Source organism: Carlito syrichta, unplaced genomic scaffold (assembly GCF_000164805.1).
Source record: "Carlito syrichta isolate Samal-C Ts95f unplaced genomic scaffold, Tarsius_syrichta-2.0.1 Scaffold316052, whole genome shotgun sequence".
Classification (NCBI taxonomy): Eukaryota; Metazoa; Chordata; class Mammalia; order Primates; family Tarsiidae; genus Carlito; species Carlito syrichta.
In genome coordinates, this window is record NW_007260148.1 from 126,267 (window position 1) to 152,366 (window position 26,100).

General features: G+C 43.7%; 1 protein-coding gene across 5 annotated transcripts; it reads left to right on the top strand.

The window, feature by feature from the left end:
- Positions 1–59: 59 nt before the first annotated feature.
- On the top strand, positions 60–21,820 carry ATP5C1 (ATP synthase, H+ transporting, mitochondrial F1 complex, gamma polypeptide 1). Of its 5 annotated transcripts, none has more exons than XM_008073749.1 (10): positions 66–214; positions 10,003–10,037; positions 10,916–11,047; positions 12,393–12,597; positions 13,155–13,298; positions 13,396–13,460; positions 15,666–15,821; positions 16,348–16,444; positions 21,037–21,073; positions 21,680–21,820. In XM_008073749.1, the coding sequence occupies exons 1-9, from the start codon at positions 159–161 to the stop codon at positions 21,041–21,043; spliced, it is 897 nt and encodes a 298-aa protein (XP_008071940.1). In that variant the 5' UTR covers positions 66–158; the 3' UTR covers positions 21,044–21,073; positions 21,680–21,820. The 5 variants fall into 5 exon arrangements, with proteins under 5 accessions (XP_021562523.1, XP_008071940.1, XP_021562522.1 ...); XM_021706846.1 differs by having other exon boundaries at positions 89–214; positions 21,037–21,078; positions 21,680–21,819; XM_021706848.1 differs by lacking the exon at positions 10,003–10,037 and having other exon boundaries at positions 60–214.
- The last annotated feature ends 4,280 nt before the right edge of the window (positions 21,821–26,100 follow it).

Here is a 26,100-nt window from a genome sequence, read left to right on the forward strand (position 1 = left end):
CGGAAAAAGGTGGGGCCAAGAAAGAGTCGCGAGATTTCCCCGGGTATGGCGCGAGACGGCGAGACAGAGGAATAAAGCGAGGTGGAAGGGACGCGCCGGGCAGCTTCCGCGCATGCGCCTCGCGGCTTGTCTGCCCGACCTTCAGCTGGGCTGCCACCATGTTTTCTCGCGCGGGCGTCGCGGGGCTGTCGGTCAGGGCCGTGCAGCCGCAATGGTAGGGAAGCTTGCGGGGGCATCGGGAGCTCTGCAAGGGATGGAGGAGCTCGGCCACGCGGGGTGGAGGAGGGGTGGGCGCGCGTGGCGCAGGCCGGGGGTCGCAGGGCCAGGCCAGGCCCACTTCGCCCCGCCGAGGCCCCGGCGCGGGGGCTGCAGGCGGCGACTTCGAGGCCGGGAGGGCGCGCCGGGAAAGGGCCGGGCTTAGGCGGGGCAAGGTCACGCCACGTCCCCTGGGGCCTGGGGTCCCCTGGGGCCTTGGGGCCGCGACCTTAGGCCGAATGGATGCCAGGGCCGTCTTGAACTCATGCGGCTTGATACATCCTTCCTGGGCTGCTGCTGCCAGGCCAGGCACCAGGTCTCGGGGCTTCCCCCGCCGGGCCTGCAAGGCGCCCTGAGAAAAAGCCTAGGGGGAGGTCAGGGTGTGCTTCGTGTCCTTTTTGTTTGCTAGTTTGTTTTTTAATTGAGACGAGGTCTCGCTGCGTTGCCCAGGCTGGTCTTGAACTCTGGGCTCAAACGATCCTCTCGTCTCGATCTCCCAAAGTACTGGGATTGCAGGCATGAGCCACCGCGCCGGCCTGCTTCATGTCCTTGACGCCGTCAGAAACCCTCCAGTGCTGGGCAGAGTGACCCTCTAAGATCTGACCGATTCGATGAGCGCTTTCGTCAAGCACCTACTATGTAGCAGGCTCCCTGCTGGGTACTGGGGTAGCGATCAGGAAACAAAATCAGCGCCCTCATGGACTGATGTCTTGGTGCACAAGAGACAGAGCAAGACTGTCTCTAAAGGAAAAAAACTGTCTGTTCCCGGGGAAAGGAAAGCTACTTAGCCCTATCTTGGCCATTTGCTGAAACTGGCCTTGCAAGGTCATGACATTGCCCTCAAGGCCTAGAGCGGGAGATAGACTGACCGTAAGTGGCATTTGCGAACTGCCATGCAGGTGAAGGATGCTACAGGTGTTGAGCACCTTAAACATGAGTTGGGACGGGGGGCGTGGACTGGGGGGATGCATATTGGAAGGCCTCGCGATGAGCAGATAGACGTGGGTTTGTGGGTGGTGCTGTGTAATAGGACGGAATGTTTTGGAGCTCGACAGCCTGCAAGAGTTCCAAACAGCAGCGGGTTTCTGCTCTTCTGGTGTGGGGATTTCTAAGGAGCTACAGCACTAAACTAGATTTTTGTATCTGAATTGACATGAAGGGACTGTAATACATTAACTGAAATAGATGCCTTTTCCTTAAGTGAATAATTTATGCCAAATGAGTTAATTAAATATGGTGTGAGTTGTCTACGTACAGTTTTTGGTGAATTGGCCTTGGAAATCAGATTTTTTCCCCCCTAATATTGAAAAAGAACATTCGTGGGAACAAAGAAGTCACTGTAGTTGAATTCTCGGTTGTGTGGATTATCCCATTTGTCACCCATTTAGCCGGGTGCCTGCCCTGCACCATTGGCACCAGGACTTGCGAACATGGTGAACCAAGATCGCTCTCCTTGTGCTTCCTGGGTCGGCTCCTGGCATGCAGCGGTGCCTGCACATGTCAGCTCCTGTCCTTTCTTCTTGCTGTGCATTCGTGTTATCTGTCAGTATTTTAGAACCTTAAGTAGTATCCAAGTGGATCTTTAAAAAATAGTTTCTGAAACGAAGACAAAATATTTTATATACAATTCTAGAAATAACTTTTTAAAAACCTGTAAGAGAGTTGGAAGATGTTTTAATAAAGGATTGTTTTAAATAAGGGTTCTCAGACTGAGACAAGTAAATTGGAACCTTCATCAGCAAATAAAGGTCCCAGCTCTGAACTCAGTCCCTTGGGAATATTGATTTCAAATTGTCAAACATTAGTGTCCCACTCTGCAAAGTATATTCTGTTCTCTTCACATATCCCAACACTCCTGGAGTTTAATGTCTTTCCACCTCTTCTGCTTTTTCTCTTCCTGTTAATTTAATTGCCTTTTGAATTCAGAAATTAAAACCATCTTAATGTTTCACATGCCGCAGAATGAGTTTGGAAGGGGCGAGAAATACCTTTGCCTTCACCAAACCATGAAGAGGCATTTCCTCAGATCTGTTTTTATTATTGAAAGCTGAAGTGCAGTTTGTGTTGTTACAGCTTTTGTTTCTAGGGAGATTAGCATACAAACATAAACTAAATGTTAGGCTTAATTAATATCTTAGTGAAGACATTTTAATAGTTGTTTAGAGTATCAGCAAAATACCCTAACTTTTTGGAAATTAACCTTTTTTTTTTTTTTTTTTGAGTCGGTGTCTCACTCTGTCGCCCAGGCTGGAGTGCAGTGGCACACTCAAGACCACTGTAGCCTTGACCTGCTGGGCTCAGGCAAGCCTTCCAAATAGCTGGAACTACAGGGACGCACTACCACATCTGACTTATTTTATTTCATTTCATTTTAAAATTTATTGTAGAGACAAGGTCTCATCAAGTTGCCCAGGCTGGTCTCTAACCCCTGAGCAATTCTCAGGCCTCGGCCTCCCAAAGTGTTGGGATTACAGGTTTGAGCCACTGAGCCTGGCCTAAAGTTTTTTTTTAAGTAATATTTAAGAAAATGGAAATTAAACGTTTGTAAAAGAGGGTCCCTGATTTTACTGTCTTGAACTCTGGGGAAAACACATTTCTGTTTCCTTATTGGTCAGTAGTCTCTAAAATGAAGGTGTTTTATAATGGGACATCAATGGTCATATATTAAACTATATACACAAAAGAAAAGTGATGGTATTTCAGGAAAGAACACAGGTTGCATGTGAGGCCAAGAGTACATATTTACTGGTACATATAAAAAATGTGGGCAGTAGAGTGTAATACTGTGTAATAAGAGGTCAACTACAGAGCCAGACTGCGGGCCACCTACTCACCTGGCTGTGTGTGCCACTGGTTCCTCTGGTCATGGAGGTGATAAGAGTATACCATTCGTTGGGTTAAAGTGAGGCCTTCACGAGCATTTGCAGAGAACCTCAGACAGGGAGAGGAATGCTGGTATAGATCCCAATACTGCCCATCAGTTGAAAAATGAAAATGAGTTGATAAGTACGATTTCCAAAGGAGGGAGAGAAAATGTGCTCTCGGGTGTGTGTTGGAGGCCTAAGAGGCATTTTTTTGTGGAGAGGCGATGGGGGCCTCTTCCATGTTGAGTATCTGAATCAAATGGACTTCATCATCTTGAGAATTAGCCAATTCTGGGCGACTTCCTTAATTTTTTTTTTTTTTGAGTTGGAGTCTCACTCTGTTGCCCAGACTGGAGTGCAGCGGCCGCTCCCGGCCACCACAGCCTCGACCTGCTGGACTCCGGCTATCCTTCTGCCTCAGCCTTCCGAGTAGCTGGAATTACAGGCATGCGCTACCACCCCCGGCTGATTTTTTGATTTATTGTAGAGATGAGGTCTCACCAAGTTGCCCAGGTGGGTCTTGAACCCGCGGGCTCAGGCCATCCACTCACCTCAGCTTCCCAAGGCACGGAATTACAGGATGAGCCACCGCTCCTTAATTGTTATACAGTACACTACATTCCTTAAAAATCTCTTATACCAATTTCTCCGAAGGGTGGGTCATCCCACCCCTTCTTCCATGCCTTCTTGAGCTGCTCTGACAGTGCTGTGTGGTCATCGGCAGCCCCTTTCATCCTCCCTCCACTGCATTTGACACACTTCAGGCTTCTCAGACTCCTGAGGATTTCTCAGGACCTGATGCAGTGATTGGGAACTTGCTTTATCTTCTCATTTGCAAAAGTTATATATTGTAAATCAAGCGATCCCTAAGGAGAGCTAGATTAGAGTCAGGACTGCTTTGTACTCAAATTGTACTTAACAGTAAAGTAGTAACAGCAACGTCTTCAGAGCTAAGTGACAGCTGAACATGAAAGTGCGTCAGAACATGTGGAGTGGGGACAAGTGACAGCACAAAGAACCACTGAAGATACTTTGTGCCTCTCCCTTGGGATACTTACAGAAACCAAAACATTCTGTGTTCATCAAAATATGGTGTGCAATTCAGATGTTTCTTTTTCTTTTTTGAGTCAAAGTCTCACTCTGTCACCCAGGCTGGAGTACAGTGGCACGCTCACGGCCACTGCAGCCTCGACCTGCTGGGCTCAGGCGATCCTTCTGCCTCAGCCTTCCAAGTAGCTGGAACTACAGGCACATGCCAATCTTCCTGGCTAATTTTTATTATTTATTGTAGAGATGAGGTCTGGCCAAGTTGCCCAGGATGATCTTGAACCCTTGTGCTCAGGCAATTCTCGTCACCTCTGCCTTCCATAGTGAGTTTTGCTCCGTCACCTAGTCTGGATTGCAGTGATCATAGCTCACTGCAACTTCGGTCTCTGGGGGTCAAGTGATCCTCCTGCCTCAACCTCCTGAATAGCTAGGACTACAGGTCTGTGCCACCATTCCCAGGTAATTTAAAAAAATTTTTTTGCAGTGATGGGGTCTCACTATGCTTCCCAGGGTGGTCTTGAACTCCTGGTCTCAAGTTATCCTCCTGCCTCAGCTTCCCAAAGTGCTGGGACTACAGGCGCGGGCCACCATGCCTGACACAAATTTGTTTCATATGTTATTCTCTGATTAGAAACCTGTGCCTTGGAAGGCTGAGGCGGAAGGATCGCCGGAGCCCAGTCTGGGTGACAGAGTGAGACTCCAACTCAAAAGAAAAAGAAAAAGAAAAGAAACTTGTGCCAGTTGAATTGAAGTGTCTACCTAAAACCATAATATCCAAATGCCGCTTGTCATAGCCAATAAATTTAGAGTGTTTGGGGGTGGGAGGACTCATTACATTGAAAAAGGAAAGTTGGCCAAAACTTGGTGTTACTTTTCAGATGCCATTATGAAAAATGTGTTTCTAGAGCAGTCACTATGTCAGATAGTCTGTTCTGGAATACCAGAGCTTGTTAGTGTTTGCCAGCTTTCTTTTTTTCCTTTAATAGCTCCATTCTAAAATCAAACCTAATGTTTTTATATAGTTTCCTTCCTCTTATTGCGTTCATTTTTCTTTCTCTATGGCTGAGTGGTACTAATATTCAGCAGTTTCACTGAGTTTTTTTTTTTTTAAATAACTTCTGGTTATGACCTTCTAGACTTTTTTTTTTTTTAAGAGACAGGGTCTTGCTTTTTTGCTGAGGCTGGAGTATAGTGGTACAATCATAGCTCAATGCAGCCTTGAATTTCTGAGCTCAAGTGGCCCTCCCGCCTCAGCCTCCCAAAATAACTGGGATTATAGGCATGTGTCACGTGCCCAGCCTCGGACTTATTTTTATGCACATAAACACACATAATCACCAAAAATGAGATCATACAACATATATCATTTCATAATCTGCATTCTTAAAGTTATAATTAATAGACTATTTTTAAATACAGTTTTGGGTTTATAGAAAAATTGAGCATTTAGTACAGAGTTCCATATACCCATCTGTCACTCTGGACGGTTTCCCCTAGGCAACATCTTGCATTAGAGTAGTAGGTATGCTGCATTAATTAACTGTTGTGTTGTTTTGTTTTTTATGAGCTGAACTGATGTGTGTGTATATGTTTTAAGGGACAGGGTCTCACTGTGCTGGCCAGGCTGGCTCAAGCCATCCTCCTGCTTCATCTTCCCAAGTAGTGGGGACGACAGGCACCTGCCTCTGTGTCTGGCCTTGACCCATCATCAGTAACTAGAGTTTCATTAAGGTTCACTCTTTTTGTTGTGCAGTTCTGTTAGTTTTCATAAATGCATAATGACATGTATCTATCATTACAATATCATAAATAAGTTTCACTGCCCTACAGATTTCCTCCTTCACTCTCCGCAAAACCCTGACAACTGCTGATCTCTTACTATTGCTGCAGTCTCTTCTCGTGTGTCATAAAGTTCGACTTGTACAGTATAGAGCCCTTTCTAGATTTTCTTCTTTCATTTAGCAGTGTGCACTTAAGATTTCCCCGTCCTTTTTGGGCTTGATAGCTTATTTGAGTTTTGGTGGAATGATACCCCATTGTATGAATGTGTCACAGCTAGGTTATCCATTTATTCACATATCAAAGGATATCTTGTTTGCTTCCCGTGTTTGACAATCATGAATTAAGTTGCTTTAAACACTAGTGTAGGTTTTGTGTGGACAAAAGTTTTCACCTGAGTTCGTGGGTTTTTTTGGTTTTTGGTTTCTTTTTTGGCAGATAATCAACGTCTTACTTAACCTCACAAAACACTTAAAAATAAACAATAGCATTTGGTTGCATGTTTGTTGTGTAACTTAGAACAATGCGCTGCGTGCCTGCGGTGGCTCGGCCTACTCAGAGTGACGCTGCCTCGACCTGTGGTGGTTCTTGATCGCCCTTATGAGCGCCTGGTCCTGGACGAGGTCTGACCCTCGCATTCATACCCGTGTGGCTGCAGCCAATTTTAGGGCAGCAGGCCTTTTCCGCTTGTGCCTGGCCTGGATCGTGCGCAGAATGTCCTCCTCTTCGTAGGTGTGGCCACACACTTTATTCCTCACCGGCTTCTTCATTTCCAGCTGGGTGAAGTTCATCTGACTTGGGGTCACGATCGTGACCTCATCCACGGGTCCATCAGCCTCTCTGTCGCCTGGAAGCTCACTCTGCTTCTTTAGTTCTTTCAGCTGTTGCTTAAACTGTACACATTTTTCATAATTTTGGAAGTCTGCATCCGAATTCTTGCTCGGTAAAGCCACAGATTTCTTCTCCACGAATAATTCCAAATCTGGTATGTTTTCTGGACGCTCTTCTTGTACGTGGTTTACCGTAGACTGAACAGCCTGTATGTCATGGTTTGGGTGCTGATCCGTGAGAGCAAGTTCAAGCATGGCCTTGTCGGCCCCGCATTCACTCCTCACTTCCGTCTGAGTTTGCACGAGGGCCCGAGCGACACCGGAAGCCGTGCCTGTTCCAGAGTCAGTGCAGGCTTGGAAGCCTTTTGAGGAGCGCCAGACTCGACACCGCGGGAGGACGGAAAACCAGGTGACCCTGAATTTGGACCGGCGCGCCCTGGCGTCTTGAAATGATTCCCCAGCCGCGAGCTGCCGCTGCCACTGCCTCGCCGACCCTCGACTCCGCGGCCCGGCCACCTGCGGGTCTCCCCAGCCCCGCTGAAGCGGAGGGCGCACGCTGCGACGTCATTACGCTACCGCGCTACGTCGTGTTTGCGCCACGTCATCAGCCGTCGCCGGCGAGTGCTCGCGTCAGTTGGTGTGTTCTTAGCGGTTTGACAACAGCATCTTCATTTCATTTTTGTCTTACATTCAGGGGCGCTGTGCCGCTATGTTGGCTGTTGTTGAGGTTTAGGCTTCTAGGGGACCTGTCGCCTAAACTCGGTAGGTCGTGTTTCAGCCCTTCGCTCCTTCCCTCTTGAGGAGGCCCAGGGTCTCGTTCTCACCGTGTGTCCGTGGGTCCCCAGCGTGTAGCTCCCGTGGAGCATGCGTGAAGACTGCTCAGCTTGGTCGGAAACGGCCACGGTGTCGTCCACTGTGGCAGCACCACTTCCATTCCTGTCCGCAGCCAGTCAGCGTTCCCTTTGCGCCACGTCCTCGCCATGTGGTGTGCCAGGTTGTTGGATTTTATCCCTTCTTTTAGGTGTGTAGTGGTACCTTACGGTGCTAATTTGTGGTTCTCTGATGACGCGATATGAGCACCTAGATTTGCATTTCGAGCTGTGATCCCTTTTGAGTTGATTTTTGTGAAAGTTGTAAGGTCGTTGTCGAGATTCATATTTTCGCATGTGGGTATCCCATTGTTCTAGTGCCGTTTGTTGAAAAGAGTGTCCTTTTTTCATCGAATTGTTCTTGCTCATTTGCCAAAGATCGATCGCAGGCCTGTTTATGGGGTATTACCATAACTTCCTGGTAAGTCAGGTAGTATCAGTCCTCAACTTTCTTATTCTTTAATATTGTTTGCCTATTCTGGGTCTTTTGCCTTTCCATATAAACTTTCAGATCAGATTATTGATATCCACAAAGTAACATGCTGAGATGTTGATTGGAATTGTGACAAATCTATAGACTGAGCTGGGAAGAATTCACATCTTAGCAACACTGAGTTTTCCTATCCGTGACGTGGAGTCTCCGTTTACTTAGAGCTTTGATTTCTTTCATCAGAGATTTGTAGTTTTCCTCATATAGATCTTGTATTTATAAATATGTTCTTTTTCATAAAATTTGACATTAGCCTTACAATTCTATGTTCTGTTTTGTTTTTTTAACATCAAACTCCAGTTGTTCATAGCTGGTATATAGGAAAGCGTTAGCTTTTATTTACATTCACCTAATATCCTACAACCTTGCTATAATTGCTTATTTTTTTAATTTCTGGAATTTTTTGCATAGACAGTCATGCCATCTATGAATAAAGGCAATTTTATTTCTTCCCTCCTGATCTGTATACCTCTAAATTTCTGTCCTTATTGCATTAGCTGGGACTTCCAGTATTAATGCTGAAGAGGGTGATAGAAAGGGTATCCTTGTCTCATTCCCAATTTTAGGGGGAAAACTCACCATTAAATCATATATTATTTTGGAGGTTTTTTTTTTTTCCATTAGGTTGAAGCTCTTCTCTATTCCTAGTTTACTGAGAGACTACCATGAATTGGTATTAGATACTGTCAGATGCTTTTTCTGCATCTACTGACTGTGTGATTTTTTTAAAATTTGTTGATAGGATAGATTTTATTTTCTAAAATATGAAACTAGCTTTGCATATTTTATTGAATCTCTTAGTCATGATATATAATTCTTTCTAATACATTGTTTTGATTTGCTGATACATGGTTGAGGATTTTTGCATCTATAGTCATGAAAGATATTAGTCACCATCTGCGGAAGTTATTAAGTTTAGAAACCTTAGGTCATTCTTACTGATTGCCTTTCCACTTAGACTTTGCTCTCAAATCTAGTCCTGTGTTGCCTTGCCAGCATCTTCGGCCAGGTTCTTGCTCTCTCTTTTCTGGAAGCTCCTGTCTCCATGTCTTTAGTGTTCATCCAAGCTCTGAGCTCATTTCATGCTTGTCACCGCCATCTGAGATACTTTACTGAAAGACTAACCTGACTTGTGGGCTTACAGACAAGCATCATTTCCCTGCTCCCTACAGGTAATAAGTGAATGAATTCACTTTTCAGTATTTAAAAATACTAAATATTTGAAGTAACATATAAACCTAGCCTGTGTCTTCAGCTTCCCTCCTGCCACTTCTCGCTGTTTTCTGAACGTGGTCTCCTATTTCAAAACTGCCTCCTGGTCCTGGGAAGGCCCCAGGCCCCTCTTTCTGCACACATCTGCTTATTGCTCAGCTTTCCCATGTAGCTGCACTGCCAGCACCACACCCTGTATGGATTCGAAGGCTGGAAGATAACTTAACTTTCTTTTGACATACCTTTCCACTCTGCTGGGGTAGAAATTCTCTCATTCGTCTTTCACTAATGTTTAGAGGTTGCTGACCTTGATTTGAAGTGTGGTTGGACAGCCAGGCAAGGGAAGGGACTTTTCTGTCATGGAAACAATGTAAGCAAAGATATGGACATGGGACGAGCGTGTGTGAATGTTCCTGTGAGTTCAGGGAGGTTGGTGTTTGAACCAGGCCTTGAATATGCGATTTGGCATCAGTACTAAAGAGCTGATGTGCATCAGTATGTCTGTTCATTCATATACTTTCTGAGTCTTGCATTTGAGAGACTGTGGTTTTTTTTGGGGGGGGGGCATTTAAATAAACATTAACTCTGAAAGTTTTTCTTTTAAAATGGAGCTATATTTCAAAAAACTGAAATATTTTTAAAACCTTTATTCTCAGGATCCAAGTTCGAAATATGGCAACTTTGAAAGATAGTAAGTATGTTGTTTGTTTCACTATGGAAATTAAGAAACACTAAATTTTGACAAATACTTTGAAAAAATACTTCTTTAGCTCATTGTATATTTGGTTAAACTGAGAAAATGGGCCAGGCTCGGTGGCTCAGCCTGTAATCCCAGCACTTTGGGAGGCCGAGGTGAGAGGATTGCCTGAGCCTGTGGGTTTGAGACTCGCCCGGGCAACTTGGTGAGACCTCGTCTCTACAATAAATCAAGAAATTAGCCAGGCGTGGTAGTGCACGCCTGTATTTCCAACTACCTGGAAGGCTGAGGTGGAAGGATCGCCAGAGCCCAGCAGGTCGAGGCTGCAGTGATCGGGAGTGGCCACTGCACTCCAGCCTGGGCGACAGAGTGAGACTCCAACTCAAAAAAACTGAGAAAATGAATATATATTGTATGTGTAAGACATCAGACTTGTTCTGGAAGAGAACAGTAGGAGATGACACTTAAAGTTGTCTATAGAATGATTCTGTTGTCTATAGAATGATAATCGTACAACTAAAAAAACTACACTGTGTGTATGTGTATATATATATATATGTATGTGTGTGTGTGTATATATATATATATATAAAATGTTATAGAATATGTAGTTAAGGCCATTTTTGCTACCACTTATGTTGAATGTATCATACTCTGCTCTCTTGTGTTGCCATTTGCTTGTTGTAAGTAGCAGCTAGTCTTGCTCTTTTTATTAGACTAGTTCTGACATTATGACTAGTTTACATCATGCTGATAATTGATGGTCTAAGTGCTAATTATTTTACCCTGCACTTTAGAAATATATGTAAATAAATTCAGAATGAAATGACACTGTAATTCCCTTATTTTACTGCAGCACTTCTGTTTTTCAGTTACCAGGCGACTAAAGTCCATCAAAAACATCCAGAAAATTACCAAGTCTATGAAAATGGTAGCAGCAGCAAAATATGCCCGAGCTGAGCGGGAGCTAAAACCAGCTCGAGTGTATGGAACAGGAGCTTTAGGTGAGCGTGTGATTCACATGTTACGAAGACCTATTTGATGTGGAGAAGACTACTGATGGTATTCATTTAGTGTTTGTCATGATTCGGGGGCTGCTGGTACTCGACATGTACTCGTTTTTCATGCACATACACTTGACACGTACTTAGAACAACCCTATGTGGGTGGTAACCATCAGAGTCCCTGCTTTCCAGATGAGAAATCCTGAATCACTGAAGTCAAGGAACTTGCCTGAGGTCATGCGAAAGGGATGAAAAGTCCCCATTGGAAACTTTGTATTTGTTAACGATGACATACAACTGTGTTGACTTGAAAAATAATCAGAAGTTTGTCCCACATTATTAAGTATACCATCGAAAGAGCTTGGAAAGACACTACAGTAGACAAAAGTGTTTGGTTTCCCCCTGTGACCTTGTGCAGGGTGGGGGTGGGAAGGGGTGCCCTGCTGTGGAGAGTTGACTGCGTGGTCATGGATATGATTTGTGATGGTGTTTTGAGAAGGTGGATAATGTGGAAGTAGGAAAAACAGCTGAAAACTTTCATGCCTTTCCAAGGCATGAAGATACTATTCCTCCACAGTTTTGTGTAATCCACTCTTGATTATTTAATGGTGAGAAGTGACATAGTAGTTGAAATTTAATTTATATTTTGTTTTTTAAGTACTTGTATACTGATTTGATGATGCATTTGTCTTGGAAACAAGCAAACTTGTGAAGAGCTGGGAAGTTCCTGTTTTAACCTATAATTATATTCTCTATCTTAACTCCTTGATTATTACACTGTGGCATCCTGGATTAAGGCCACCTAAAAGAATTTGAAAGTAAAGAAAATCATACAGTGACCCACCCCTCACTTATCTGCTACTTAGCTTCAGTAGTCTCATTTTAAGGCCATCATAAGAACATTTTTTTTTTTTTTTAAGAGAACAAGGTATTGCTCTGTTGCCCTGGCTGGAATACAGTGGCGTGATCATAGCTCGCTGTAGCATTGAACTCCTGGCCTAAAGTGATTCTCTCACTTCAGGTTCCCAAGTTGCTGGGCCTACAGGCGTGCCTCACCATGCCCAGCTAATTTTTTTAATTTTTTGGTAGAAACAGGGTCTCACTATATTGCTTAGGCTGGTCTCAAACTCCTGGCCTCAAGCAGTCCTCCCGCCTTGGCCCCCACAAAACATTGGATTGCAGGTGTGAGCCACCATGCCCAGTCCCAGAACACTTTTTGACTATACTAGTCAAGTGCCAACTAAATTGAATGCATGTTTTGAAAACAGCCAACTTCGTGTAAATTAGAGATTATTGCTGTATTTAGTATAAATTGCAAGTAAAAAATTCTTGCTTTGTTTTTCAGCGCTCTATGAAAAAGCTGACATTAGGGGGCCCGAAGACAAGAAGAAACACCTCCTTATTGGTGTGTCCTCAGATCGAGGGCTGTGTGGCGCCATTCATTCCTCAGTTGCTAAACAGATGAAAAGCGAAGTGGCCACGCTCACAGCAGCTGGAAAAGAAGTTATGCTTGTTGGGATTGGTGATAAAATCAGGGGCATACTTTATAGGTAATTTAAATATATGCTGTTTATGTTCATAAGGGCAAAAGCATGTACATGGTCAACTAAAAGTTTGGGTGTACTGTCAAGTTTCTTTGATAGTTTCCTTAAGCATGGTGTCTTTTTGGTATATTCACAGAGAGGTTTTTTGTTAGTTTTCCAGGATATACTAGAATAATGTATATTTATTTCCCCCGTTTTCTACGCGTCTTTTGCTCTCCTTCATTCGAACTATGAATCGAATACAGTGGGAATATCAAAAGCTAATGGCAGTAAGCCAGACGAAGAATCTGAGGAGCTGTCACAGCCTGGAAATGTTAGCAATGAACAATCGCTCCTTAGGAGTAGAAGGAGAGAAATACAGGCAAGGAGAATGTGAACAAGAAAGCCTGCTCTTGAAGGACAGAAGTGCTCATGATGATGTGTAAAACCGCTAACCTCAGGCAACCACCACCACCTGCATCCCCAGCAAATCTTGATCCATGGTGCTTTCCCTCATTCCCTGTTCTCTTCCAGTAGAAGCATTCTGTGAAACCATGTTATGTGATCTCTTGATTCTCTTCTAGGACTCATTCTGACCAGTTCCTGGCAGCATTCAAGGAAGTAGGAAGAAAGCCCCCCACTTTTGGAGACGCGTCAGTTATTGCCCTTGAGTTGCTAAATTCTGGATATGAGTTTGATGAAGGCTCTATCATCTTTAATCGATTTAGGCAAGAACAATTTGGAAATACGATCGTGATTTTGTTCATATGTTGAAATAACAGTTTATGAATTATCTGAGATTCTGTTTGCTTTTGCCATTTCTAGGTCTGTCATCTCCTATAAGACAGAAGAAAAGCCCATCTTTTCCCTTAACACCATCGCAGGCGCTGGTAAGGAGTTTATACATGACAAGTGTCAAGTGGAGAGATTTGTACACTTAGGCAAACAGTTTGCCAGGATGTCCTGTTGTTGCTTAGTAAGATAATTTGGGGCTATTTCTAAGAAGCACCATCTATTAGTGACCCCCCCCATACCTTAATTCTGTCATTTGACAATTCTTACTCCATTTCTTCATTAATTGAACAAATAAGTATCTGTTGAAGTTCATCATTAGATTTTCTGTTGTTAAGGATTGAGGAGACTAGATAGAAATTGGTTTTGCAGTTTTTGTGTGAGAACTCTTCCTAACTGCAATGTAGCGGAAGCTCTAGGATAGAGATTTGAAGTGTTCACAATTAATTTACATTGACCCACTCAATTCTCTTGGTTTATTTTTTGAGTTAAATTGTTATTACTCACTGAAGCATCCTACAAATAATATTCTGGAGCTGATTTTATTTTTCTAAAGCATTTTTTCCTTGTATGTACCATAGTTCATCTCTTTTAAGGCATGTACCTTTTTACATTTTAATGTCTCTGAACTTGGGGTGCCTCTACAAGCCAGTGGAGTGTCATTTTTACTTTATTTTTTTAACTCTTGAAATGTAATTTTTAATTGGCTACATTATTTTCTTTTTCTTTTGTTTTCTTTTCTTCTTTTTTTTTTTTTTTGAGTTGGAGTCTCACTCTGTCGCCCAGACTGTAGTGCAGTGGCCGCTCCTAGCCACTGCAGACTCAACCTGCTGGGCTCCGGCAATCCTTCCGCCTCAGCTTTCCGAGTAGCTGGAACTACAGGTGCGCACTACCACGCCCGGCTAATTTTTTTATTTTATTGTAGAGATGAGATCTCGCCAAGTTGCCCAGGCAGGTCTTGAACACGCGGGCTCATGCAATCCACTCACATCGGCCTCCCAAAGCACGGGATTATAGGCTGAGCCACCGAGCCTGGCGGCTACATTATTTTCTTACTTAACGATACATATGATAGGAATTAGTACCAATACGATTTTAAATTAAATGAAATATAGTACTGTTTCACCACTTTATCCCATTGAATGAATTCTGAGATGCGCTATGTTTCTACAACATTAAAACTAAAATTTGGTCGGGCTCGGTGGGTCAACCTGTAATCCCAGTACTTTGGGAAGCTAGGCGAGTGGATTGCCTGAACCCGCGGGTTCGAGACCTGCCTGGGCAACTTGGTGAGAGCTTGTCTTTACAGTAAATCAAAAACTAGCCAGGAGTGGTAGTACATGCCTGCAATTCCGGCTACTTGGAAGGCTGAGGTGGAAGGATCCCCAGAGCCTAGCAGGTTGAGGCTGCAGTGACCTGGAGTGGTCTGGATGATGGAGTGAGACTCCAACTCAAAAAAAAAAAAGACAAAAAAAACTAAAATTCATCCTGGCCTGTAGTTCTCCCACCCTTTCACGTGCTTAGAAAGGTTCTCCCTCTCTCATTTTCCAGATTGACATGTTCCAACTTCTCCAGTAATCAAATGGCTAAAGTAGAATTACTGTATAGTTTGCATATACCTTATCTGAAATACTTGGGACTAGAAGTGATTAGGATTTCAGAATATTGCATATTCATAATGTTATATCTTGGATGGGATCCAAGCCTAAACACGAAATTCATTTGTTTCATACACACCATATACATGTAGTCTGAAGGTAATTTTGCACAATATTTTTATTTTATGCATGAAACAAACTTGACTGTGACCTATCACATGCGTTCAGGTATGGAATTTTCCATTTGTGGTGTCATGTCTGTGCTCAGGAAAGTTTCAGATTTTGGAGCATCTCGGATTTCAGACTTTGGATTAGGGATGTTCAGCTGTATTACACTATATTGGTTACAATTTTTTCATTTTTTAAACTAGAAAACATTTACTGAGTGCTTCCTGGCGTTGTAACAGACACATACTAATACTGCCCAGAGGATTTCATAGTCATGAAGTTTAATGTAGTTATTTTAAATGTCAGCTTCTTAATTTTTGTCGGTCATCTGAAGTCAAATATCAAATGCTTTGTTTATGCATATTGCTGAAAATCTACTGTGATCTATAATAGGGAAATAGATGAAATTATTGAAACAGATTCATTTAACTTACATTAACTTCTGCTTTGTAATTATAAAGGGAGTTTTATGCAAGTTTTGATGAAATTGGTCTTTTTTGTGTAACTTTAAAAAAACGCATCACATGTTTTTAACAGAGAGTATGAGTATCTACGATGATATTGATGCTGATGTATTACAAAATTACCAAGAATACAATCTGGCCAACATCATCTACTACTCTTTGAAGGAGTCCACCACCAGTGAGCAGAGTGCTAGGATGACAGCCATGGACAACGCCAGCAAGAATGCCTGTGAGTATAGGATACAGACAGTGCTAGCATGAACACCTGTGAGTATGAGATGTGGACAGTGTTAGCAGGAATGCCTGAGTGTGAGATTCAGACAGTGCTAGCAGGAATACCTATGAGTATATGATACGGGCAATGCTAGCAGGAACACCTGTGTGTATATGATGTGGGTGGTGTTAGCAGGAATGCCCGAGTATGAGATGCAGACAGTGCTAGTGGGAACGCCTGTGAGCGCATGTACATCTTTGACAGAAGTCTTGTGTCCAGGTGGCATCCAAAATGTTAACTTTCTCTGCCTATTGGAAAAATGTTAAGATTCTCTGACTATAGGAAAGTAATCTTAGTAGGATTGCAAGTGTAAAGATAGCCTATGAAAGATGTAAACATAACTTTGTAACATTTTTTGAGGGGCCAACTTTGGCACCCAAAAAGAAACAGACTCTCTTTATTTTTAAATTAAGAAGTTAGTTGCAGGTTATTTTTTTTTGGTTTTAGATTTTGTTGTCTAACCTTTTTGTTTTGTTTGTAGCCGAAATGATTGACAAATTGACTTTGACCTTCAACCGCACCCGCCAGGCCGTCATCACAAAAGAGTTGATTGAGATCATCTCTGGTGCTGCAGCTCTGTAAGTCATTGCAGATGGTTGCCTTCAGAGAATGTTTTGTCTTCTCTGTCTGCTTGTTTAACCATTGGATACTTAATAGTTTTCAGTTTTGTTTTGCTGAAATAATAAGTTGCTGATTCCTGTATCCTTACTCTTAGGATATAAAAATTTGATGAAAATGGGATCTCTTTGGTTTATTTTGACTGTTTCAGCTAGAAACATTCAGGCTTAGTTTCTTCTGTTTTGAGATCAGTGTACTGCCAGCCTTCACTTTTAAAAGCAGTAGGATAAATCAGTATCATGTTTGAAATCTATCTTTCAAAATTTTTTTTTTTTTTTTGAGCTGGAGTCTCACTTTGTCGCCCAGACTGGAGTGCAGTGGTCGCTCCCGGCCACCGCAGCCTCGACCTACTGGGCTCCGGCGATCCTTCTGCCTCAGCCTCCAAAGTAGCTGGAACTACAGGCGCAAGCTACCACGCCTGGCTAATTTTTTATTTATGTAGAGATGAGGTCTCGTCAAATTGCCCAGGTGGGTCTCGAACCCGTGGGCTCAGGCAGTCCACTCACCTCAGCCTCCCAAAAGCGCGGGATTACAGGCTGAGCCACTGAGCCCGGCTCAAATTTAAAGAATTATAAACCAAGCTCAGAAGCCAGTTACGGGGCTGATTTAGGATTTGGTTTTACCTAAATCTACAAATCATTGAATGGTGGTGGAGTCCGGGAATTTTTTAATTACTTCATTTCTTATAGACTGGGCATGGTGGCTCATGCTTCTGATCCCATCACTTTGGGAGGCGTAGGCAGGAGGATTGCTTGAGTCCAGGAGTTTAAGACCAGCCTGGCAACATATCAAGACCTTATCTTTACAAAAAAAAAGAATCAGAAACATTAGCCAGCATGGTGGCACCTGCCTGGTAGTCTCAGCTACTTGGGAGGCTGAAACAGAAGGATCATTTGAGCCTAGCAGGTTGAGGCTGTGGTGGCCGTGAACATGCTGCTGCACTGCAGCCTGGATAGCAGAGTGAGATATCTACTAAAAGAAAAATTTTTTTTTTCTATATGAGTACCTTAAGATGATACAACCATCCCTCATTATCTGGAGGGGATTTGTTCCACCAACCCTTCCTCAGATACCAAAATCTGAAGCTCAGGTCCCTTATAAAATGGTGTAGTATTTGCATACAGTCCTCACACATCCTCCTGCATACCTTAAATCCTCTCTAGTTGTACTTATGCCTAGTACAGGCATTAAAGCTATGTGAATAGTTGTTGTATTACATAGGCTTCTTATTTGCATTTTTGTTGTTGTATTAGTTCTTACTGATTTTTTCCCCAAAATATTTTCCTTCTGCAGTTGGTTGAGCTCATGGATACAGAAGGCCAACAGTATACTGCTTTCCTCTAGAACATGTCTTGGTTGTTGAAAAATTTTAATGTTTGTGAAATAAAGGTTAGGATGATGGGAATTGTAGTTAAAAACTTATTGAGTACCCACTGTGTGCAAAGGACGATGCCAGGCACTGTGTTAAGGATATGGTCCTCTCTTTCAAGACATTTATATTCTAATAGGATAAGAAACATAGGGGTAATTGTCATGAAAGTAACATGTGTAGTGAGTTCTCTTTGACTTGTTCCGTCTTACCTCCTACTAATTTGGTGATCAAGGTCTCTAAGTAATCTGATTATCTCTTGAATCTTTTTGCTTCTTTATGCCCACTTTATGCAGATCCTTGTAATTTCTCTCTTGAATTACAAAAAGGCATCTTTTGAGTGCCTCTTAAGTGCCAGGTCCTGTGCTAGACACTGAGGATGTAGCGTAACAGTATTTTTCCTCAGAGTTGAGTCTTAACAGGAAAGACAGATGTTACATAAGAAATTACAGCACAATAGAGGTTGCCAGACTGTGGCCCAGAGCTAAGAATGGCTTTTATTTAAAGGGTTCTAAGAGAGAGAGACAGTGTGTGACCCACAAAGCCTGAAATATTTACTACATGGCCCTTCCCATAAAAAAATTTGCTAATCTTTAGGACAGAGTATTATGAGGAAAATATTAAAATTAGAATTCTAGACGGGTTCGGTGGCTCAGCCTGTGATTCCGTGCTTTGGAAGGCTGAGGTGAGTGGATTACCTGAGCCCACGGGTTTGAGACCCGCCTGGGCAACTTAGCAAGACCTCATCTCTACAATAAATCAAAAAATTAGCCAGACATGGTAGTGCGTGCCTGTAGTTCCAGCTACTTAGAAGACTGAGGTGGAAGGATCGCCGGAGCCCAGCAGGTCGAGGCAGCGATGGCCAGGAGCCATGGCACTGCACTCCAGTCTGGGTGACAGAGTGAGATTCCAGTTAAAAAAAAAAAAATTATAATTCGAGAATGGGCTTAATTATATAATAGACCCACACAAGCAGCTTAGCTCGATATGTGTGAGCCTACATTTTTGAGCCACTGACACTCTTTCCAGCCTAGTCTCTTACCATTTTCCACTTCCTGGAGCCCTGGTCCCCTTCATCTACTTTCAGGTCTACAAGCATGCCAGCTCTTTCTCGCCTCGGGGAGAGATGCCAGTGGCCTGAAATGCCGTCATCTCTTCCCCTTGTTCCCTTGATTGTTTATCTGCTTCCTGCTTGTTCTTCCTTGCTGAGCTATTGGGGACCTGGGCGATCAGCTCTTCTAGAAAATGCCCCTTCCTGGTCCCAGGAAGTGCCCCTCTGAGCATCCTGTGCTTTTCTTCCTCTGAGCTCTCAGGAGTTGTCTTTTTGAGGCCAGGGTGGGACCCGTCTTGCTCACTTCTGTGTCCCCATCGCCTGGGACATTTCTCCTCAGGAAATGTTTGTTGAGTGAATGACATGCCATGTTTATATTTAAGAACTGGAAGTTCGGAAGAGGGAGGAATAACACACTTTTGGGTGTATGAAAATGTGGGTCCATGTTTAAGAATCAGAGAAAAGTTTATCACTCGGGTGACGTGTGAAGGGGTCCTTAAGTGTTGTCTTTCAAGGGTAGAAACTGGGCAGAAGGCCAAAGACACAACTAGAACTGATCGAACCACAGTGACTGTGGTGTAAGTTGTTAACTCATCAGCTTTGCTGTCCTTGGCATTCTTCTTACTTTACTTTCTAAGCATGGCTGTGTTAGGATTCGCCCCTTCCCAGCATGGTCTCCAGTGTTCTAGATCACGGAATACAGGTCCAAAATGTCTAGCTTGATGAATTTGGGTAAGATGCTCTGTTACCCAGCTCTGTCGTCTATGACATGGGAGCTAACACAAGGATTAAATACTTGATTACCCATCATCCTCTTGCTGCATGCCCTATGCTAATACTAAGGCGATTTCTTCTTGGATGTGAAGGAGAATGTCTGGGGAAGCTGCATTTGAAGTCCCAGGCTTTGTGAGATCCAGAGGATCCAAGGTTTTTTAAAAAAATTTTTTCTCTTGAAAAGAATGTGAGGTATGAGCTGTGAGTAAACACCTGCATAAACGAGGAACAGGCTCTTCTTTCTTGATTAGGAATGTGGGTAAACCTGACTTTAAAGTAGCAAAATAGGCTGTGGTGGCTCACACCTGTAATCCTAGCACCTTGGGAGGCCGAGGCAGGAGGATTGCTTGAACCCAGGAGTTTGAGACCAGCTGGGCAACAAAGCAAGAGCTTGTCTCTACAAAAAAAGAAAAAAGAAAAATGAGCCAGGCATGGTGGCATGTGCCTGTAGTCCCAGCTACTTGGGAGGCTGGGATGGAAGGATTATCTGAGCTCAGGAAGTCAACACTGTGGTGAGCTGTGATCATGCCACTGCACTCTAGTCTAGGTGATAGAGTGAGACCCTAACTAAGAAAAAAGAGTAGCAAAATGAAGGGAAATGAGGGGGCATTGGGACGTAAATGAGAATTCAGAAAAAAGGCCAGATGACTGAAAGCTGACTATTAAATTTTTGCTTTCTAGAAGGGTAGTCTATATCCTTATATTAAAAATCAGCTATGCAGTGCCAAGGTTGGAGTGCTTATATGAATGGATTTGCATGCTCTGTAACCTATCAGTCATTAAGGGCCAAGATTTTTAATGTTTAATATGAATGTTTGGCTGTTTGGTAGTAAAATTAAGAACATGACATAATGTTTGAGATGCCAAGTATTAGGTTGCCAGCCTAAAAATTTTAAATATATTGTATGCTATTCATAGACAAAATAGTGATTTAAGTTATTTGTTCATAGTCGTGTCTGTTTGCACGAGCATGTTCTTATTGCTTCTAATTATACTGAAATCTGTAACTAGCCAGATGTGGTGGCTCACGCCTGTGGTTCCAGCTACTTGGAAGGCTGAGGCGGAAGGATCACCTGAGCCCAGCAGGTCGAGGCTACAGTGGTTGTGAGCCTGCCACTGCACTCTAGCCTGGGCGACAGAGTGAGACTCTGACTCAAAAAAAGAGAAATCTGTAACTTTTTATTACAATCATTGAGTCTGTTTTAAAGGACTGTTTTGCTAAGCATTTACATAATATGCTCAAGGTAGCATGTAAAGAAAAAGACTTTTTAGTTGGAAATTATGTGTGATTAACTAGCATGGATTGCTTCTTAACTGCTTGTCTTGTGTTTGTCTTTTTCTCCTAATACAATAACCAGGGATTAATGAAAATCAAGGTCCATCCTCAGACAAGAGGTAAAGTTCACATGTTCTTCCCATACCTGCTCAGGAAAGAAACCTAGCCAGATACAAGGGAAGCTGATGTAGCAGTAGTGATCCCGCTCCGCTAAGAAATTTAGGTTGCTAGGCATGGGGCAATGCTAGTGACTTTTAAACATTTTTATTGAATTTGGTTGTAGAAAGTGTAGATACAAGGAAGTAAACTTTAAGGATAGAGAATTAGCATTATTTTGATATTAAAATGCCAGTTGATGAAGAGTGGTGGTTCTCAAACTGTATGGTCTCAGGGTCCCTCGATGTCTAATTTAACAGCCAGATTCTCATCACATTTTGTAATGGGGTCATGCATCCTGTAGCCTCTAAAAAAACTCCACCGTATGCTCTTGAGAATGAGAATAAAACAGGCAAATAACATTATTATGAAAACAGTTTTGCTCTCAGGAACTCCATGAAGGTTCATTCCCCAGACCAAAATTTGAGAATCACTGGTATAGAGTAACATTTTATTATGTAAATTCAGTTCTTTAATACCTCACTTAAATATGTAATAAGTCTTTACATCATTATTTACTTAAAATATATTGTTTCATTTGTTTACTTGTTCTGTACTTTGTTTTTCAGGTAAAGAGAAAATTAAGCCAGCTGATTTTATTTTTAGCTTACTGCTGTCTTTGTCAGAAGAAATTGTTGCTTCATTGTTTGAATTACTGAAGACAGAAGATATTTGTAAATTAACTTACAATAAACAACTTGAAGCAAAATCATTGTCTTTTCTTATTATTTAATAACAATAGTTATACTTGATTGATGTTCACAGAGTTGTGTCTAATCCACTCTGTACAACATTGCAAGGTGAACCGTCCTAAAAGGCATTATTAACTCTACATACTAGGTAATGTGCTAGTGAACGACACAGTCCCTGCCCCCCTCAAGTATACAGCAGAGAACAGCGTGGGGGTGACGAGTTTAGTTGTGTACCCTCAAACATCAGTTCCATTTGAGTTGTGTGGGACACCCAAGCAGATACCGTCATCAGAGTCAGCTACACTCCAAGCTCAGGAAGAAAACTGATTCACCTTTATATAGTTAATGATTAAAGCCATTGAGATGAATCAGATGAGAAAAGAACAAACACTTAAAAGGCTGGCAGAGATACTGTAGGAAAAAGAAAATCGTGGATAATTCTGAAGCCAGCGTCTCACCTGGGGAGACACAGGAGATACAAAGGTATACAGGAAGGGAGAGGAAGATGTTTTAGATTGGAATCAGAGGTGTCAGTATGCACCTAGGACTTTAAAAACATACGTATTTTCTAGTTCTTTCCACAAGGCCCCTGAAGCAATGATACCTCTGTAGTAATGAAGGCCAGCTAGCACTCACATCTAAGTACTGTTCCTCACTAAGAAGAACCTGAGCCCCTTAGATGGCTATTTCCAAGTCTAGGCCAGGGAAGACCCCAGGTGAACCTGGAAAATCTAATGCCATGTAGTAAGGAAATGCCCCTCAGACAATAGTGACATAGTTCAAGAATACAGTGGGTAGCTCAGAAGGGCAATTTAAGCATCAAAAGAACCACAATGATAATGGATTATAACATTGAATAAAAGGAAAGAATGACGGCTGGGCTTGGTGGCTCAGTTTGTAATTCCAGCAGCACTTTTGGGAGGCTGAGGCGAGTGGATTGCCTGGGCAACTTGGCGAGACCTCGTCTCTACAATTAATCAAAAAATTAGCCGGGTGTGGTAGCGCATGCCTGTAGTTCCAGCTACTTGGAGGGCTGAGATGGAAGGATCACCAGAGCCCAGAAGTTCGACACCGGGATGGCCATGGCAGGCCACTGCACTCCAGCCTGGGCAACAGAGTGGGACTCCAACTCAAAAAAAGAAAAGAGTGACCACATCATGATACTAGAAAAGGTAGAGAAACTTTTCAGAAGAATGCCTGCTAATAAGTATAGATGAAATGATGAGGGTTAGAAAAATCACTTTGTTACCACCCATGTAATAATTCATGCAATAAGAGATCAGAAACGGAAGCCAGTGGAACCACTGAGTGGAAGGTTGCAGAGAAGCAGGTTTTTCAGGTCTCAATGTACCACCTTACTGATTGCTTATTAATTCTAAGGGAAGAAAAGATGACTGGTGGAGAGATCTGGCAGATGCCAGCTTTACAAGTGATGAAACTTGGTCACCAATGTCAGGACAAAAAGACTTGGGATCCTCTGGTGGGACACAGCAGGAAGTGCAGCTGGCCTGTTGAGGAACAGTCTTGCAAAACAGTGTTTAACTTGAACCTATCAGGGAAGAAGACAAAGATAAAACAGTTGTGGTGGACTTTGCAAAAATGTTAATGTCACGAGAGACCAAAGAGCAACAAACAAAAACATAATCAGGACTTATCAAATTAAAGAGACTGAAGATAGACACATGACAGCTAAATGCAATGTGATTCTGATCCGATCCTGGATTTTAAAATTGGAAGAAGCAAGGTCAGGTACAGCGGCTCATGCCTAGAATCCCTGCGGTTTGGGAAGCTGAGGGGGATCGCTGGAGCCCAGGAGTTCGAAACCAGCCTGGGCAACCTAGCCAGACCCCCATCTCTATGTACACACACAAATTTAAGATTAAAGAAAAAAAAAAAAAGCTGGACGTGATAGCTCAAGCCTATAATCCCAGCACTTTGGGAGGCTGAGGCGAAAGAATTGCCTGAGACCAGGGGTTTGAGACCAGCTCTGGCAACTTGGTGAGACCTCGTCTCTACAAAAAATTAGCCAGGCGTGTTGGTGTACACCTGTAGTTCCAGCTACTTGGAAGGCTGAGACAGAATGATCACTTGAGCCCGGCAGGTTGAGGCTGTGGTGGCTGTGAGTGTGCCACTGCTCTCCAGCCTGGGTGACAGAGTAAGACTCTGACTCAAAAAAGTTTTTAAGCTATAAAAGGCATTTTGGGACAACAAAAATCTGAATATGCATATGCATTTTATTTAGATTATACTATTAATTTTAGTTTGTTGAGTGTGATGATCACGGTACTAGCGGTGCTGGAAGTCAGGATGCGCCACCCAGATCCCCCTCAGCTGGGAAAGCAGTAAGCACACAGGCTTAGCGGGCAACTCGCCTTGGAACTGCCTCGGCTGGGCTGAGGTCACCAGCAGGAGGTCATGGCCGCTCCTGAAGCAGCCCACCTCCAGTGCCCGACCAGTGTGGGAGTTCCAAGACCAGGTCCCTTTGCGTAACTCAGAACAGCTCTGAAGGATCAAATCAGCTTTATAGCTCCTTGGGTTGACTGAGGCCTCCCTTGAGCGTGAGCTACTGCCCAGTGTCCCCCACCCAATCCTGCACGCTGTCTTACCCCAGCCTCCCTTCACCTTCTCACCTCTCCCCTTCCCTCATCTCCCTCACCCAGTCCTGCTTCCTACCCTGCCCTCTTCTCCCTCTTCCTCCCCTCCCGCTCCTCTCCTCCCCCCTTCCTTCCCTTTCCTCCTCCTCCCCTCTGCCCCCTTCCTCTGTTTTTCCCTCCTCTCATTGGTGATCCCAAAAGTATCCCTCTGCAGGCCAATCTCCATCTCAGATGGCTTCTTAGGGAGTCTGTACTGGATGGGTCTGAGAGCAGATGCAGAGATGGGACTTGCAAGCTGGATCACCCACCTGGCTGGTGGTGAGGACTTCAGCACTGGTGGCAGATGGAGCATAAAGGTGTCAACTGGCTGGGCTCGGTGGCTCAGTCTGTAATCCCGCGCTTTTGGGAGGCTGAGGTGAGTGGATTGCCTGAGCCCGCGGGTTCGAGACCTGCCCGGGCAACTTGATGAGACCTCATCTCTACAATAAATCAAAAAAAAAAAAAGGTGTCAACTGGCTCAAGGTAGTAGTTCCTGAAGGCGCACGTTGTGAAACTTTCACCAGGGATGAGCTGGGTAGGTATGACAGTGGAAACGAGCTCTACCATGTCTGAATGTCTCAGATATTTAAAAAATGTGGAGATGACAGGGTCCCGAAAGAAGAGACCAGGTGGCGGTGCTTATCTGCTTATCACTCACAAATTAGGGGTGTGTAATTACAATGAGCTAGAACAATCGGGGTGGGCAGGCTCACCTACTGAGTTAGGGAGATTTCGTGGAATGAGGGAGCCGTGGAATGAGGGAGCCCTGGAATGAGGGAGCCCTGGGTGAAATAGATGGACAGCTGACACGTGGGCTACTGAGTCTGTACCATCAAAATAATCCAAAGATGAGCCGGGTGCAATGGCTCATGCTTGTAGTCGCAGATACTTGGTGAGGCAGGAGGATCAGTTGAGACCAGGAGTTCAAGACCAGCCTGAGTAATATAAGACACTCATCTCTTAAAAAAAAATTCAAGGATGGGTAACCAGGGCACTTAGGGCAGATGCCCCAAGAATGTCATCCTCCCTTGCCCTGTCTCAATCTGAGCCAGTTTCAGATTGGAACTCTAGTGGCTGAAGGGAGGCTGGGTCTTAAAGAGGAAGAAGGCTGCAACACCACATGGATACAGTAGTGATTGCCCCGCTCCCTCTGCAAAAAAACCCTGCCGTTTCCTCAGGTACCTGTTCACTGGGGAAGGAAACTCCCACACACCTTGAGGACCAAAGAACATGGGCTGAGCTGAGCTGGAACCAGGAGGTGCAGTGTCACTGTGGGTGCCTGGTAAGCCTGAGGGCATCTGAGGCTCCATGATGGCTGGAGTCAGCCCAAATTCGGCTCACAGTGATCCACTGGATCTATGGACCCACTTAGTGGTCAAACCCTGGATTCCTGAATGTGTCTCGGGAACAGACATACTGAGACGTTGGCACAGCCCCATGTTGGTCCTCAGCCTGTGGGTAAGCAGGCTGAGAGTGGGGCACTGAGCAGATGCCTTTGAAATTGCCCTCATACTGGAGGAGGGCAGAAAACAGTGCCGCCTATGATGATCTAAAGGCTGCCAAGGCAGTGGCCCCGCTATATTCTCATACTTGTCAGTCTGGTCCTGTAAATACGAGATGCATCTTGAAAATTGAGAGGGAACTACTGTAAACTCAGCCAAGTAG